The 16,854-nt window shown below is 42.8% G+C and overlaps 1 protein-coding gene across 1 annotated transcript; it reads right to left on the bottom strand.

Moving 5' to 3' along the window:
* Positions 1-223: 223 nt before the first annotated feature.
* On the bottom strand, positions 224-15,255 carry NPS (neuropeptide S). Its single transcript, XM_042863568.1, has 6 exons — positions 15,207-15,255; positions 13,453-13,480; positions 12,552-12,668; positions 5,094-5,270; positions 3,018-3,099; positions 224-1,278 (listed from the first exon to the last, which is right to left on the bottom strand). Exons 1-6 carry the CDS (start codon positions 15,253-15,255, stop codon positions 1,066-1,068), a joined length of 666 nt encoding a protein of 221 aa, XP_042719502.1. The 3' UTR covers positions 224-1,065.
* Positions 15,256-16,854: the final 1,599 nt, after the last annotated feature.

The raw sequence follows: 16,854 nt of genomic DNA, 5'->3' as shown, positions 1-16,854 counted from the left end.
TTCTGTGATTCTCTGTTGATACACTTAAGCAACACTTGCACTGCTCCATGCTCAGGTCTCTTTGCTCCACAGGCTCGTGGTGCAAAATGGAGGAGTGGAGCTGCTGGCAGTGGCTGATGTGCCACCCAGCCTTATTCTGATGGAACAGCAACCTGATATTTAATAAGGAAATACTAGAAAGGGTCCACGTACTTATTTATTATTATTTTAAATTTCAGTTCAAAATGCACTGCACAGATAACTTTCAATGTTTTCAAAGCAAAGTTACAGGCTGGAACATTGCATTTGGAGGAGACAGCCACGAGGGAAACCTCACACAGCAGATGACCATTCCTACACAAAATGCTTACATGTTTTCAGACCAAACAAATCTTTTATGAAATTCTTTAGAGAGAATTAAGAGCATTGCTAGTTACTGTGCCACACCTGCAGCCATTAGCAGAAACACAATTCATCAGGCGTGTGTTCCCTACGCAAGTCAATTGGTTGAGGCAATGGGAGCTGCTGGTACCCTGCCTCAGCATGACTTCCAAGGACTCCTCTGGAAATGAGATCACACACCCAAAGACATTATTTCCCAGAAAAGTTATGTTAAATAACAACATTACGAAGAAAGCAGAAGCTGCAAGCAGGACCAGGCTCTGTTTCATCCGTGGCCCTTCACACCTTTCAGAAATGAGAAATTAAACACCCTGGGGATCTGTGCGAACGCTGCCACAGCAGCTGGCAGCAATGAGAGGGGTTGGGACAGGACGGCTGCCTTTGTGCTAATCAGGAGCCAGCTGATTGAGTCTGTAGCTTTACAAAGAAGGGGAATTAACCAAATGAAAACATTCATTTCCATACAAAACTTTATGATACTGTAACTCCAAAAACAAAGCCCGTTCTGAGCGCTTCCATCTGCTCCACTTGGCTTGTGCTCTTTGAAATAAACATCTGCTTACAAGATGAAGACACGGGTACATTTGTGTCTGACGGTTTTAGCAGAAAAAAGCATTAAGGTGATTTTAAGCACAAAGTTGGGCATGGGATGCTAAAACCGAGGGTACGGTTTGGAACATTTGTTTAGGACTTTGCTCTTCGAAAGGAAGTTTTTTTAATTCCTGATCCCACACCATTGCGGAAGGACCGTTTGTTGAAAGGCATCTCCAGGAAGGGAGGCTGTAGGAGAGCCAGCTCTTCGCTCCTGCCCACCTTGGCTAAGCAGCTATTCAGCAGCACCAGGCAGTAATCAGATTTTCCATACAGCTGGCAATTCAAATAAAAAGGATTGCTGCTCTGAAGAGAGAAAAAAAGAGAGAGATAAGGGAAGGTAAAATTATGGATTTGTGCGGTTGACAGGGTTTGTTCGGTATGAAAAGCAAAGCAGAAACACAAAAACAATTTATGCTTAGAATGACAAGTATGAACTGCTATTTGCTAAGGATTTGTTGTACTCAAAATCAGATTTTTTTTTCATAGCTTTACAGAGCACGTAACTGATGCATCTCAGGTTTAAAATACTGATACTGCTCAAATGATGCTTACGAAATGAATTGTTTGCTGTGATGCTGACCTGTTGTGACATGCAGCGTGGTTTCCCTAGAGTATCATGCATACTTTTTGGCCTAAAATGAGATTTTTTTTCAGTTAGCAACGTAACAGCATCTTGTTACCTCTCGTGTGAAGTCACTCAGCTTCAACGACAGAGAAGGGAAAATGAAAATAGCTGTAAAGCAGAAGTCTGAGAGAGGAAGCTTTCTAGCAGTTACGACCAGTTATGGTGGTAGTTACATTTAATAATGACAACGTGGTAATAGGAAGTGTAAAAAGCCTGGATTAAGATCCACATAGGTTTAAGTACAAGTTCCTTTTACTGCACTTCACATCATAAAATGCAAACAGCACAAGAACTTAAACAAACTCAAACCAGATTTAAATTAACATTGAAATTAAACGGAAATATTTCTTGGCATGTCTCTAGAGGCTGTGAGCATCTTTCATTATGCCATGATTTACACACTCGTTGTTGAGCTGCCAAAAATCTGTGTTCTCTGTGCCATCCCTTTAAGCCTCTCAGTGCTGCGTTCTTGTTTGGGAGATGGTTGCATGATCAGAAATGAGAGGTGATGCAGCATTTACACAAGTAAAACATACAGAGGAAGCAGGAGATAGATAAAGTCTAACAATAAAATAATCCACTGTAAGAGTAGCCAGTGTTCTACCAGAGACAGATCTCCTTAATGAAAAGGCAGTGATGCACAGCACGGTGCAGGGAACCCAGAAATCGGGGCTGTGACTTCAAAAGCTATTTCACAGCACTGGAAAAACAAGTCTTTGTCCAAGGCAGGAATACTGGATGTCACTTGAAATAAAACTACTCATTCCATATTGGAAAACCTGACTGAAATGGTGTATATCCTGTTTGACCAACAACCTCTCATACTGCCTTGGTTGAGAACAGCAGGATTATTAGCAGTGTTCTTTAAATAGCAAACTCACTTTGATTTCACTGTTTAAGAAAGTTAAACAGTCCATGATACCAAGGGGGTGTCACCGATTCTACAGAATAACCTTCCCAACTTGGTATTTCTCCTTTACCTGCACATATTAATAGCAGTGACTAACAAACTTACTGATTTATAATTTATAATTTCAACAAATGAAATAAACACACATCTGTTATTCTACCTACTGGACGTCAACGAGGCACTGAAATGAAATGGGGGGAGACTGATGATTCCCTCTTATCCGTATGATAGTTCAACACTGGCAAAAGTTCTTCACACTCAACATCCAACATGCAGCAGATTTCTTACATGGCAATCTTACAGGATTGCAGATTTTATGTGTAGCTAAAGCAAAAACAAGCTCCATTCCAGACAATATTATCCAGATATTATTAGATAATGTTTACTCAGTAGCCTCAATAGAAGTTCCTTTCATTTAATTAAAAAATCAAACCAACCACCACCACCACCAGATACATAAAATAAATGGAACATCTGATCTTCCAGTAACCAGGGAGCATGACTTACCATGGAAGGGCCAACTGGGTAAGCTGAGCACACAAACATCGCTGAGATCCAAAGGATGTAAAGAAGGTTTAACCTGCATAGACTTCAAAGACAAATTACAACCAGTTAAAACGTGGAACAAAAATCCAGCAAGGCTCTACGCATCTGTTTAAACACAAAAACAGTATATCTTCTCCAAATAGCAATTAAATTGCTGCATCGTTACCTGATCATTTTTTGCTCAGGAGTGTGTATGTATGTACATGCAGTTATACCACCAAGTTCCTCACATATCCTTTCAGATCTTTCTTAGATGACCATTTTATACCAGAGTTCAGGAGTGAAAATGTCATCAAAGCTGATTTTATTGTGACTAATTGGTTCTTGTTTGGCCTTTTCTTCTTGTTAAATGGGAAAATGGCAAGAACGCACATTCAGCTGCCATTATGAAAGTACCAACTGATTCCGTTTAAAGTGTTCCATGGAAATGTCTTTCAGGTGGGTTTACTGTTAAGTCTGTATCATCATAGCAAATGTGGTCAAAGGTCTAAAGATTTCAAAAATACACTTCAAGAATTTTTACCTCCTCCAGTACATCGTATTTAGATCTTTAAAGCCTGTCTGCCAGGGAAAATAAGTAGAAGTGTATTTTAAGTAGAAATATTCTTCAAAGAAACTTGTTACAATCAAAGAAGATACAATGCCTAGCACAGTGCATTACAAAATACGTAGCTCTCTTTTCCTTTTTCTACATGCTTAGCTTTTAATTTTTCATTTTAGCAGATCTTAAATGTTCTTCTTACTACTGAAGTTCTTAGGACACTATTTTCTTCTCTTGTATTCAGACAGATGTCAAGTTTATGTCAAGTTTATCCAATAAAGTCTTCTGTAGGACTAATAATTCCACTGATTTACATTAAAACATTATTTATTGTGTAACAGCATTGTTTTTTACTGCTACAAAATTAAGAGTAGTGCAGCATTTGTTGGTTCAGCTCTACAGAGTGCTGTTAAAGCAGTATGGGCTCTGCAAGTTCCCTGAATGTTAAACCACGCCACTGAGGCAACGCTGAAAAAAATGAAATTATTTTCTTTTCCCTTCGAATGAAAACACCAGAAATCTTTTTTTGACATTCATGCAGTGGTAGAGAGGTACAAGCCAGTGACTCAGCGGCCTCCAGTGCTGCATTCCTTTTGGTGTACACACTGAAAAAGCAATGTACAAGGGCTCCAGATGGGAACTCTGCAAGAGCCTCTGGGGAGGCTGAAGCTTATGTAACTTAAGGCAACTTTACCTCGAACATTCAGTTTCCTGATGTAGTTGCATTTAATTCTAGGAAGTACAAAGTAATAAAGGCTACAGATAAAGCTGGAAGAAACATTTAAGAGCCTCTGACACTTCTTGTAGGAAAAATCATAATTGGATCGAAGGTTGTGTTGCACTTTATTTTCATGATCACTGTACGTAGCAGTACTGATCATACCAGTGCTTGATATAATCCCCTAATTCTTACTTTTTAACAAAGTGTTTACCATTGCTCAAAAGTACTTCAATGTACTCCTAAAGACACTTCCCAACCAACAGAACTACAGAGACACAAGATGAAGTTAGCTTGACTTAAACACCATAGTAAGCAAACCATTTGTAAAAACCATCTGGAGAACATTTGTCTATTTGCACATTCAGTATGTGCTCTCTTATCCGCCAGGAAAATCCTTTCATTTGAACTGAACATTCAGTGCAACTCGCACAGGACCTCCAACTCCAACCGATAAGCGGATTAGCCCACGTTCCTGCTGCAAAGAAAAGCTCTCCGCGTTGGATGCCGTTAGAGCAAAATGTAGCATCCACTTCCATTGTATCTGCATCGATCTAACTCAATTTTAATACAAAATTAGCCTTCTCACAACACTGTCATGAAAAGGAGGAACAAGAATAGCTTGTGATTAAAGTTTAGGACTTCTAGGTTCGGTGTGGAGCTGTACCTCAGGTATCGCCGGGTAACCTTTGGTGCATTATTGAGTTTGTACACTGTATGCCCACCCTTATCACATATCTATAAAACAGTGGGTTTGGTCACATTTCTACCTGACAACCTTGGGACATGAGGTCCGTAGGCTCCTTCAGCAGGAGGAGGTAACAAAAGGACAACCAAGTGGGGCAATCCAGCAGCTCCCAGGGGCTCCCAAGGAGGCTGCGTTGAGGTTCCTGGGGCACAGCTACAGGTTACTGAGATTTCAGACAGTGGAGGAAGACTGTTCTTGTGTGAGCTGCTGAAGGAAGGAGAAAAAAAAAACAAAACAAACAGCAATCAAATATGCTCATTAAGGGTGTTCCACATGCAGGGTGGGAAAGATGCTCACAGGGCAGCAAATCTCCTTCGCAAAACAAATCAATCACATCTGAGCTGAGAAGGAGGAAGAAATCTATGGTTAACCTGAGGATCTGTAAGCATGTATTTATTTATTTGTGCCCATATGATAAATGCTCACAAGAAGAAACTCTTTTAGCAAAATTCCTTACGCTGTTTTCTGCTTCCAGTTCTACCTAAAAGCCAGGGAAGTTCACCAGACACCGACTCCTGCCCTTAGGATCTGACTCTCTCATAGGGAAAAGGGAAGTAAAGTTTGGGATTTCCACTAAAAACATCTCACGCTTACACCTAACTTTGAGTTTATTTTTTTTCCAGGTATTCTGGGTGCAGCGTAATGCACCACAGCTGTGATTTGCATGCATAAAGCATATGTGGAAATTTAGAAACATTCAAGATAGTCCCACTTCAGGTTTCGATGAATCAGGTTTAACAGAACAAGTGGCAATTGACATTTCCATCTCCCACTTCGTCTGCAAAGCACCCAGCCTGAAGCCTTGTCCCCAGGTAAGGTTCACCAATATATATCATAGGTCGTATGAATCATTAAGAAACATGATACATTTTCAGCATCCTTAAAATCTGCATTTCGTGAGAGTAAATTAGCAGCAATAGCTTCTACTTCCTGCAAGGCCAACAACAATCATCTGTTGACCTATTAACAGGATAGTGTATTGCATCTAGTTGTTCTCCTTCTGCTTCTCTCCAAAAAACTCATGAAACACAGTGCAAAGCTTCCAGGTAAAGCCATTGAGCTTATATAATTAATGAGATTAATAGGCCTATAAGAAGCTGATATTTCTCTCCTCCATCACAATAATAAATCTGAAGCGTTTAAGCTGGCACTTCACGCCTCTGCTAAGGGATCAAAACAATAAAAGTGAAAGCGTACCTGGCCCATTAATACAACCCTGAACATTGTAAAACTAGATTGGGTTAGTAGTCTGAACCAGGGCAAGGTGCCAAAGCTTCTCATTCCCCTCTAGGATGGCCACAGACAAACCATGGTATGGTCTTGTTTGAGGAATGCAGCTGGGAAACTGTGCTCCAGGCTCAAAGCTTCCCTGGCTTTCCAGAGCATCAAAAAGTTCAAGAGCCAGGGTGGTTTGCTTTGAGATCATAGCAAAGTGCAAAATGGAAATTAATGGTACTCACAGACTGCAAATATATTTCTGACTCTGTGATAACAGAAAAACTCAGCAAGGCACAAAGATGGAGGAAAAACAGAAAGTGGGCTTTGTTCCTTCACTGGTTATTGCTGGGCTCACACCTTGTGCTGTGTCCCTTGTGGGGATGCAAGTGAAGCCATTGCCTGTATCTTGGAGCAGATTTTGTCTATGGAGGCATAGAAGGTTGCCACAGGTCACACTAGGATAATCTGGGCAGCTGCCTGCTGTGTTTCTAACCCCTTTAAATCTGGTTGTGTCCCAGCAGCAGCACGTCCCATGCTGACACTTTGTGGGGTAAGGCCTGGGAGGCAAGTCCCCATCTCTGCTGGAGCAAACTGCAGAGGGAGAGGCTCCATGTTGAGCCACGGCACTGCAACCCCTGCTTAAAAGATTCACGGCTCCTCTTTAAAACGTTATTGTCCATGCAATTCCACTGTGACCAAGCCCATGTTAGCAGCAGGTAAGCAGTGCACCTTCTGACATGCATGTTTGATCTATGAGGAGAAAAATCAAAAAGGCTTTACAGTCTCCCACTCCTCAAAAGTGTTTTGATCTGCAGGCTTTGTGTGACCAGATGCTCACCAGCAAGGAGGTGTGCAGAGAGCATGGGGTGGTGAACTACATGAGGAGATCATAGAATCATAGAATGGCCTGGGTTGAAAAGGACCTCAAAGATCATCTAGTATCAATCCCCCCCTGCCATGGGCAGGGTTGCCAACCACCAGACCGGGCTGCCCAGAGCCACATTCAGTCTGGTGGAGGATTTACGGGCAAGCAATGATGGGCACCGCAGGTCCAGGTGGCTGCACAACTTCAGAGAACTTCTGTTCCATCATGGCCAGCCGTGTCACTGTCACAGCTAAAGGGATGGAGCTGCTGCCTCATCTCCTGTGCCAGAAGTAGAAATTAGCTTTAAAGTCACATTTTCAATCCTACCTCAGACAGGAACTCTCAGCTGCGTCATCGTCACCATCGTCAGCATTTTGAAGTCTAAATCATCATCTCTATATTTATATTCCTTTTCCCGGTTGAAGTACACGGAGATGATGTGGGCAGAGACAGCACGAGTTTCCTTACCCGGCACTGACGGTCCCATTTCCCAGCACAGGGCAGATCTGAGATGCCATCAAATTGTGCAGCGATGCGAAACCTGCGCCAAACGTCACCACCCATGGATGGCAGCACACGGCACCTTGCGGGCGATCCGCAAACGTCCCCATCCCATCTCCCCACACCACCACCTTCATGCTTTTTATGGGATATGACAAGAACAGCGCTTTTGGCAAAAACATCTTTAAGCATGGCAGAAAGTATTTTGGGCTTATAAATCATATCGCGTTTTTTGTCAGCTCCCTTAGCGTGCCTTCAGAAAAAGGATCTGCATGAAGAGCAACAACGTGAAAAACAAGCTCTCGTTATTCCGAGCGCGCCATCGCCAAATGTTGAAGTCGTTTGATAATTATCTGGAGAAAAAGAAAAAAAAAAGAGGGAAAAAGAAAAGAAAAAAGCACACCAGACAAAACTTGCTCAACCCATGAAGGAGAGACTCAGCAATTGGAAAGTGGCAGTAATTAACATTTCTGTTGTTCTTCTTTGTGCGTGCCAACGTAATTTATGCGTTGGGAAACTTCTCAAATAGATATTGCAGGAAGTTGCAGCCTAAGAAAAGATGTCAGTGCTGAGCTAAAAAGACACCTGTCAAAGCTGAAGCCCCATTTCTGCTTGGATGCAACAAAGATCTCGATGATCTAAGAAAGCATGAATAGTTGTTCAAGTGGAAGCAAGAATGAAAAATGGGCCCAGAAAGACCAGAAAAACGCAATGTTTTGTGGCAGCAGTGAGAAAAGGACATAGGAAATTCTGATGTGATTTAAGAAGAAGGGATCAAACTTTAAAGAGATCAAACTTTAAAGGAAACAAGAAAAGTGACTATAAATAGTATAAATAGTACTGAATAAAGAGAAATAGTTAGGCAGCTTTAAGGGCCATAATTTTTATATATTTTATTGCATTCTGTCCCAGAGTTCTCCAGCTGGTAAGGCTGAGAAAGACAAGAAAAACTTGACAATATATTAATAATTAATACAAATTATATTATATATATATATAAAATATAATTATATTAATACAAATATAATATATATGTAATATATATATATTATATAATATATAATTAATACAAAAAATTTTTGTATTAATCTAAGACATCAAAAGTGTGTTTTGGCTCAAGCAAATGTACATACTTCGGTCCATAAAGAATTGCTCTGTAAAATCATTTTTTCTGTTCTCTAAGTCCTTGAGATGTTTTCAAATAAGCAGTATGTCACTTAGGAATGGAAATGGGTGATGTACAGCAAAAGCTGGTCAGAGCTAACCCAGTGAAACAATTGTGGCTAGGAAACAAAAAGCAGAGCACAAAGCTGCAGGTCTGTATTTGTTGTCTTCCAGTGAGAGACCCAGAGGATGCCAAAATGCTCACCAGGACAGGAAGGGCTGAACGGCCCACACCTGGGCAGATTTTACTCTGGAGTGACCTTCAGCATGGCAGCAGGTCAGCTGGATGTGAAACATCTGTCAGCTCTCATTTCCTCTACAAACAGTCCTGGTCCTCCTTTCGTTGGGAAAGTATGGAATTTACCTCCATTTTGGCACACAATTATGAGAAAATCTCAAGACCAAAATGCAGGAGTGGCTCTTTTCCTTCTGCACAGGCAATATTGGCGATGGGGAAATCTCAGCCACTCCACAGATCAGCTCTTGGCATTTGTGAGAAGGGCAGCAAGGCAGAGCTGCAACACAAGACCTGAAACACCATTAGGGAGTGAGTGGCAACATCTGGAACAGCAGCAGGACGTGAGGAACACCTTTTCTTCAAAATTCAGAGCGTTTCCCATCTGTTCCTTATGCTCCTCTAACTCACCACTGTTCTCCTTCTACTTGTCTGTGCCACTTAAATAAACACGTATGTTACAGCCTCTTTTGAGGATCTGTCCTTTTCTGCAAAAGCCTTTTGACACGGTCTTCTCCATCATGACCTACTAAACAGAATACAAAGCCCAGCTTTCATTGAGAGCATACCGGTGCTTTCAGATTTCTGGGCAGGAAAATAAAACCCAACTACCATGCTGCCTTGGAAGGGCAGTGAGAGACAGAAGCTTGGGACAGAAGCTCCCCAAATGCCAAGTGCCTCTGACTCCATGGATGAAGGGATGGAGCTTCACTGCTTGCTCTGTGCAGCAATACTTGGTGACAATCATTGCCTATAAAGGCTTTCAGGTAGGACAGAGTTGGTGCTGCTGTCATGCAGCTGGTGCCCACGCTGACATGTTTTTGTCAGGACATAAGCCACCAACAAGCACGATTTTCCCTTGAGTTCTCTCCTTCTTATCAATGACTTCATCTGAAAATATCACAAGCCAAAAAGCAGAAGATTTTTCAGTTTTCTTGATCAAAACTTGTTGCAGATGGCTGTCTCAGCCCATGATACAACTCTCTGAAAAGTTGCATCAGCCTCCTTTATTCAGCCTATAATCCCCTCTCCTTTTAATTTGAAGACATCAGGTTCTTCAAATTTGTCTTGCATGTGTTCCTCCCACCAGGGCTGCTAACTTTAGAAGTAATCAACTGCTAATTGTTAATCAAGAGCAAACACAAAATCCAGTAATTGGAGAGGAGACACAACCTTGCTCTCCAGAAAATAGGAAAGGCCATAAATGATGAGGATCAGGATTACTCTCTGAGGATAAGACATGGGATGTTCTCCAGATCCTCCCTACAGCAAAAGTGTGGGAGACACACTGCATTAATAGGACTGTCAATGCAGCGTGATGCTGGGTTGACTCTCAGAAGCAACCAGGTAGTCCACAGAAAATCCCAATGACTTTCTTCCTTCCAAAGAGTCTGCCTGCTGACAGCCAGTTCTTTCATTTGTGTAGTTCTAGTTCATGCTTTTAAGCCCAATTCCCATCACACAAGTACACGGAAAAAAATTCTCTGACAGACTTCAATACTGCACTTTCAGTAAAGACTGAGTGAGTCCTAACCATGAAGAGTGAAGATACGTGGGGTGAAACTTTCAAAGGGGCTTAAAGCTTCTTTTTAAGAGCAGAGGGCTTTTTAAGAGCTGCAAAGGACAGCTTAAGGACTCAACTACACGACAGGAAGGAGCACAGCTGAGCTAACACTTCATGGTAGCACCATGGGCATTACTCACCTGGTCCTGAACACTGGACAATAACATGAATGTGACAGGACAGCTGAGATGCCATCTCAGCAGGGTTTATGGAAGAAGGGCAATGTCAGGGGATGAGGTGATACTTCTATCAGCATAGGGATCCAGCACTGGGCTACAGAGCCCAGCCCAGACCTGCCCTTCTCCATCAATTCAAGAGAACTGAGGTTCTCCACACTTGTACAACAAATTAAAAACAGGTGACAAAGCAAGAGAAGCTCACACAGCTCCCGGAACAGCAGGACTTCAATACATGTAAAAGATCCTTTGAAACTCAAATAACCCTACAGTTCTCTGCATTGCCAAATTTTGTAAGATCAGTATCATCTAAGCCAACAGGACAGGAGCTAAAAATGCCGTGATTCAGCTCTTTGCAAGGTTCTGATATAAGGGCAGAGGCTCTCAACACATGTTCTTTGAAAGTTGAAGCTCTTGGCCTTAGGGCACATCTATACTGCTGGCATACCGGCCTAGCTTGGATACTGATAACTGCACATCAAAGACGTAACCAGGAGTGCAACCCAAAGATTTCCCTTATCTGGAATGATTCACAGTTCAGCACAACTGTGCCTACTTGGTGCACATCTCAAAGTGTGAGTTTTTAACAAAATTACACACCGTGATCTTAAGCCACACCAAACTGCTTTACAATCCCTGCAGATCTCACAAGGCACAATCTGGCTATTTCTGTTCCAAAAGTCAGAGATGGGAAACACAGAGCCTGATAGCTTTGAATTTCCCAGGGCTATTTTCTGACCTACAACCTCTCCCATAGACCCACTGACAGGGATTGAGATGGGTTTCGAAGAAGAGCGCACGCTGTTCATGCACGCTTCATGCTCTCCAAAATCCTTTTGAGGTCAGTCCCATTCTGCAAGAATGAAGGCAGCACAAAAGGAAAATGTATTTACTATGGTTATTGCCCTGTATAAAAGGCGATTTTCTGATTCTCACGTTTCTGACTTTGGAAAGGAGGAATCCTCATCTCTTGCACTGCCAGCATTTCTCCTTGGACAGGGGCAGCTCCTGGATCACCCATCCTCATTGAGTTGGGGTGCACATTGCATGGTGTTCCCAGAAGCTATCACCCATTTGGTGTGATGCAACAGCCCTGCAACTACACTGTGCATCTTTCCAACCCAAGCATCCAAACTGGAGGATATCAGGCCCACAGTAAATTTAGCTTCAAGGGGAAACTTCCCAAACCAACCCAAACCATTCTGTGTTTTTGCCCTGCACAGGGCCTGGCCAGGGGCATTGGCTGGTGGCAGACTCCCCAGCACAAGGCCGGGCAAAGCCCACAGCCCGCTGCAGATGGAGATGGTAAGTTGCCTGGGAAACGACTCCATGGGATCACTAAAATGCATTTTATATATTTGCCTTCAGATATGAGATTATGACCTTGTCTATGGGGAGAAAATCCTGACATGGGATGAACTTAGATTGGAACCTGCAAAAATGAGTTAACTCTTTTGTGGTATTAGCTGAAATTTCACAGCATCAAATGCACCCAATATGAAGCACCTCATTGTGCAACATGAACCAAATCTTCCCCAAAAGAGCCAAGGGGGAATTGTGGTTTAAGCATCTCACTTTCCACCGAAGGACAGAAGGTTTAAATGCACTAGTACAGCATGAGTAGCTGAAAGACCTGGCCCAGGGAAACCCATAATGGAAGGAGACGGGGTTATTTAAAGACTGAGAATATCTATTTAGAATCTCATTTGCAAATTTGGATTTTTTTTTAAAGGATTTTTTTTAAAAAAAGGTATTTAATACTTACAGAAGTGGTGGCAGCCAGGCAGCTGCAAACCCAGCACAGATAAGTGGTTGGGCACTCCAATATCCATGCCAGCACACACAAAGTCCAACAGAATTTATGGTGAAGGAATTCCAGCTACTTTTAAAAGAGATGGCAAATGCTAGTTTGGGGAACAACAGTTTTGATAGCAGGCAGAGAGAAGTAAGGAATTTAGGTGAGATGGCATTTTCTCACGTCACAAGCCAACAAGCCAAACCAGGGCTATGGTGATGCAGTGGCAGAGCTGCCCAGGCAGTGGGGGGGAGTCATCATCCCTGGAGGTGTTCCAGAGCCATAGAGATGTGGCACTGTGGGCAGTGGGCATGGTGAGGGTGGGCTGAGGTTGGGGATCTGAGTCATTTTTTCCAGCCTGTATGATTCTGTGACTATGCTGTGTCTAACCATTGTGGGGGCCTGGAGGAGAAAGAGCAAAGACTTAGGAAAGGCTATGGCTCACAACTTCATACTTCTGGCAGCAGTTTAAATAAAGAATCCAGTATAATTCCACTGCTTGCTTACCTTCAGTGGAAAAACAACACTGTGTTTTAATTTGCCCTGTGGGTGTAGTCAGCTCTTAAGTTAAAATCCAGGCTTAATATCTTCTGCTCATAATTTAGGTCACAGGCTGGGAAGCAACACGGGAAATACAGAGAAATGTCAAGCTCTGCAATAGATGCTAAAATTCCATTCTGTGCTCGAGGCTCCCAGGGCATCAGTTGCACACAGTCCTCTTTGCTGAAAGAGCCAATTCTTGCAGCCAAGAAGGAGGCCGAAATCCCTACAGGATTTAAAACCCGAGTTACCAGGCCCTGCTAGGGTCTACCTTCAATCTCCAAGGCTGCTCAACAAGCTCAGGTCAGCAAAGCATCTGTTCTCCTCTTACCTTGGAACGCTCTGTACCCTGTAGGCAGCTTAAAAAGCTGCAGAAAAGGAGAGGAGCACAGCCTGGAGCTGCACAGCAGCTTTCAACGTTGCTCTCACACACTTTTGCTGTTGCACAAGGGTCAAACGGCTGCAAATAGAGACATTAAAGGAATGACTGGGATCTCGCAGTTAACGCACATAGAAAATAGAAGAGGAGGTGTTTAAGCAGCAGATTGCAGCATCGTTACACTGGGTGCATCCTGGTGTTGTTTTTTTATTGTTTTTTTTCCTAAGTCTCTGGCAAGCATTCCAATCCTTCACTTAAAATAAACAGCAAATACACAGCAAAGCAACTCTGTTACACAAACTGCAAGGTTATGTTATGTTCAGCATTTCAGCTGTGGCACTGTATATCATCAGAGCTACATGCACTGTTATCGTTCACTGCTCTGTGACTTTCTACAGCTTATTATGCTCATATTCACATAAACTTAATTACATTGCACAAGGCAATAAACTCCACACGCCGGAGGATGTAAGTATCTTTCTTCTTGTATTTATTAAATGGTGTTTATATGCATTTTCACTAATTTATGTTATGTCTTTCTTGTTAAATATAACAGTAAAATATAATTGAATCTTCCATTCCTAACACTGATTCTTATTGCCAGCGTATATATGTGTAAATCTGCGCGCATCACAAAATCATTGGGAGTCTGAGAATGCAGCACTGATCTGAGAGACCTGTAAGTTTGTAGCTTGGCTGCCATGAGGCCTGTGCAGAGATTGCTATCTGTGGCATCACTGAACCTTTAATGAACTGCAACAGGCCCATCGCTGGAGGTGTCCAGTGGGCCCTGGGCACCATGAGCTGGGGGTGTCCTTACCCACAGGTTGGAACTGGGGCACTTTTGGAGCAAACTTTTCAACCCAACCATTCTGTGATTCAATGAATGGTGTGCGATTCACTCCTAGCAAAACCATACATGTTTTAAGTATTAATGGCATCAGAGGAGAAAGTGCTGTGCTATTTTAGCTTGCATGCAGTGACAAAAACATGCAAGTCCGTGTGCCCCAGTAGCAACCAATCTCTTTCTAGAGTTAAAATAAAATGAGAAACTCAAATTCCATTCGTAACTTGTTCTTCTGCTTCCCAGGCTGGATGTGGCTCTGGGCAGCCTGGTCTGCTGGTTGGTGACCTAGCATATAGCAGGGGGGTTGAAAGTAGATGATCATTGTGGTCCTTTTCAACCCAGGCCATTCTATGATTCTAGTTCTGATTTGCAGCAGGCCCAGCAAGCTGAGCTCCAGTCTGTTGGCCCCGAGAGAGGGGTGAGCAGGGAGTGGATGAGTGCATCCCAGGGCAACTCAGGCACCGACCTCACAGCCCCACGGCCTTGTGGAAGGGCTGCAGTGAGGCTGCCGAGCTTAGTGAAACAGAGCCTGGAAGTACAGGTGTCTGCCCTGCTGCAGGAATCCTCTTCCAGACTGGGCATCAGCTGCTGGCATGACTGGGAGAGCTGCAGCCAGCCAGCCTGCGCCAGAGGCACATTTCTAAAGCAAACACAGCTTCAGGATAATATCATGATGCAAGGATGCCAACGATGCTGCCTAACCAGAAACCCGTGGGCTTTTTTTCCTGTCCATTTAGGCACTCCCAAAATCCATGTAGCACAACTGCCAAAGCACCAGCGCGGGGAACCTACCCCCTTCTGCTCACACTGTACAGGCACTGCTCCAGCCACAGCTGTGTGCAGCAATTTGTGTTCTTACCTTTGATTCTCCCAAAGGCAAAAGCTGAAATATGCTGCAAGATCTCCATTCCTCCAGAAAACAAAAAGTCACCCAAAAGCACCATGAAAATGCTTTTCCAGCACCAGAGAGATAATGACTTTTTCCTCAAGAGTATCATATCCCAAGTCAGAGAGCGAAAAAATGATCTAGGAAGTTGGATAGAAATTCTCTATTTTCACTATGAAACATTTTGTGATGAAGCTCAGCCAGTCAATGACCAGAATGTCAAGTAATCAGATAAAAGACAACCACGCACTGTTGGACAAACTGTATTTTTTTTATATACCCATTTTTCCTTCCTAGCCTTTCTGCAAATAAACTTTTCTACACGTTTATCAGAGGGAGAGAGGCAATGAAATGTAAAGCAATAATGCAGAAGCAATCCATGCCAATCTGTAGGCAGCTCGGGCTACTGGGTCAACGGCATCAGGAGTTTCTGGAGACAATTCTGGTTGCCGGTTAAAAACCTGAAAATGTCACAGGTTTCTTCTGCAACACATCAATTGTTCCCCTCTCCTGCACAGAGAGAAGAAAAATGCTTGGGTTGAAACGTCCTTGAAAACGCCTGGTGATGCTCCTGCCCTGGGGGATGCTGAAGGGAATCTCTCTGTGTTCCCTTGTCTGTCTATGGTTGTAGTAAAATCTAACAGCAATTAAGATTTTAGAACTTTGTACAGTTCTTTTATCCTGGGTTAAGCCAAAAAATAATAACTGACACTGCGTTTAGCCCCCAGAAAGGATTTCTGTTCCATGGCAGAGAGACTGTATAGCAACAAACATATGGAGTACATATGCTATAGATACGATATGAAGCCAAGGATTTTGTGAAATACCAAAGAACTGCAGGCATTTTTGGAAGTGCCTGAAAACAGCAAGCATTTATAAATTAAGTGCCTAAATGATTTGAGATTATCATTTCAAACAGGTTTTCCTGTAGTATAGACTTCTTTGTGTTTGCTTCTGACTGCTATTTGTAGTGCACTCTATCATTTATTCTGCAGTAGTACATCTCTCCTTGCAGAGCTTTCATTTATTTCCATAATTAGGAACATTGCAATGTTTTGATTTTGTTTGCAACATTTGCATCTGTGCACTTCAAATTTCTTTGAGCCAGTAAAACTACATCTTCTACAACCTGGTCCTACAGTGGCAGCGAACTGGGAAACAGTCCTGAGAAGACTCCAGCTCATTAGTTTTAACAGTAGGATGTCCTGAGAGAACCAAATTAAATGTGTTCTTAGGACAGAGCCTGTCCTCCAGGACTGCAGGACTCCATTCACCTGCAGCACGCAGGTACTGACCACTATTATCTGTTCACAATGACTTGCTTGCTTGACCAGAGGAATGGAGACAATCATCTTTGCTGCCTATTGAGACACAAGTGCACATCCTAAAGTGCTTACCTTGGAAAGCAGTTTTTCAGTTTTCATCCTGTTTTTTTCTTGAACAGATAGTAAGCAGATCCTGGTGTGGGATGCCAGGTAGTCATAGGTAGCCAGGACTTCTGAAGTGACTTTTGGTGGGCTAAAGGTTCACTGACCCCCCCCAAAAAATTGAGGATTTCAGCAGCAACCACAGAAATCCTGACTTCATAGAATCACAAAATGGCCTGGGTTGAAAGGGACCA

This window comes from Lagopus leucura, unplaced genomic scaffold, assembly GCF_019238085.1.
Source record: "Lagopus leucura isolate 7727_CA_CO unplaced genomic scaffold, USGS_WTPT01 Super-Scaffold_741, whole genome shotgun sequence".
NCBI classification, from domain to species: domain Eukaryota; kingdom Metazoa; phylum Chordata; class Aves; order Galliformes; family Phasianidae; genus Lagopus; species Lagopus leucura.
Note: the sequence above shows the minus strand (reverse complement) of the source record. Positions and strands in the feature narration are given on the sequence as shown.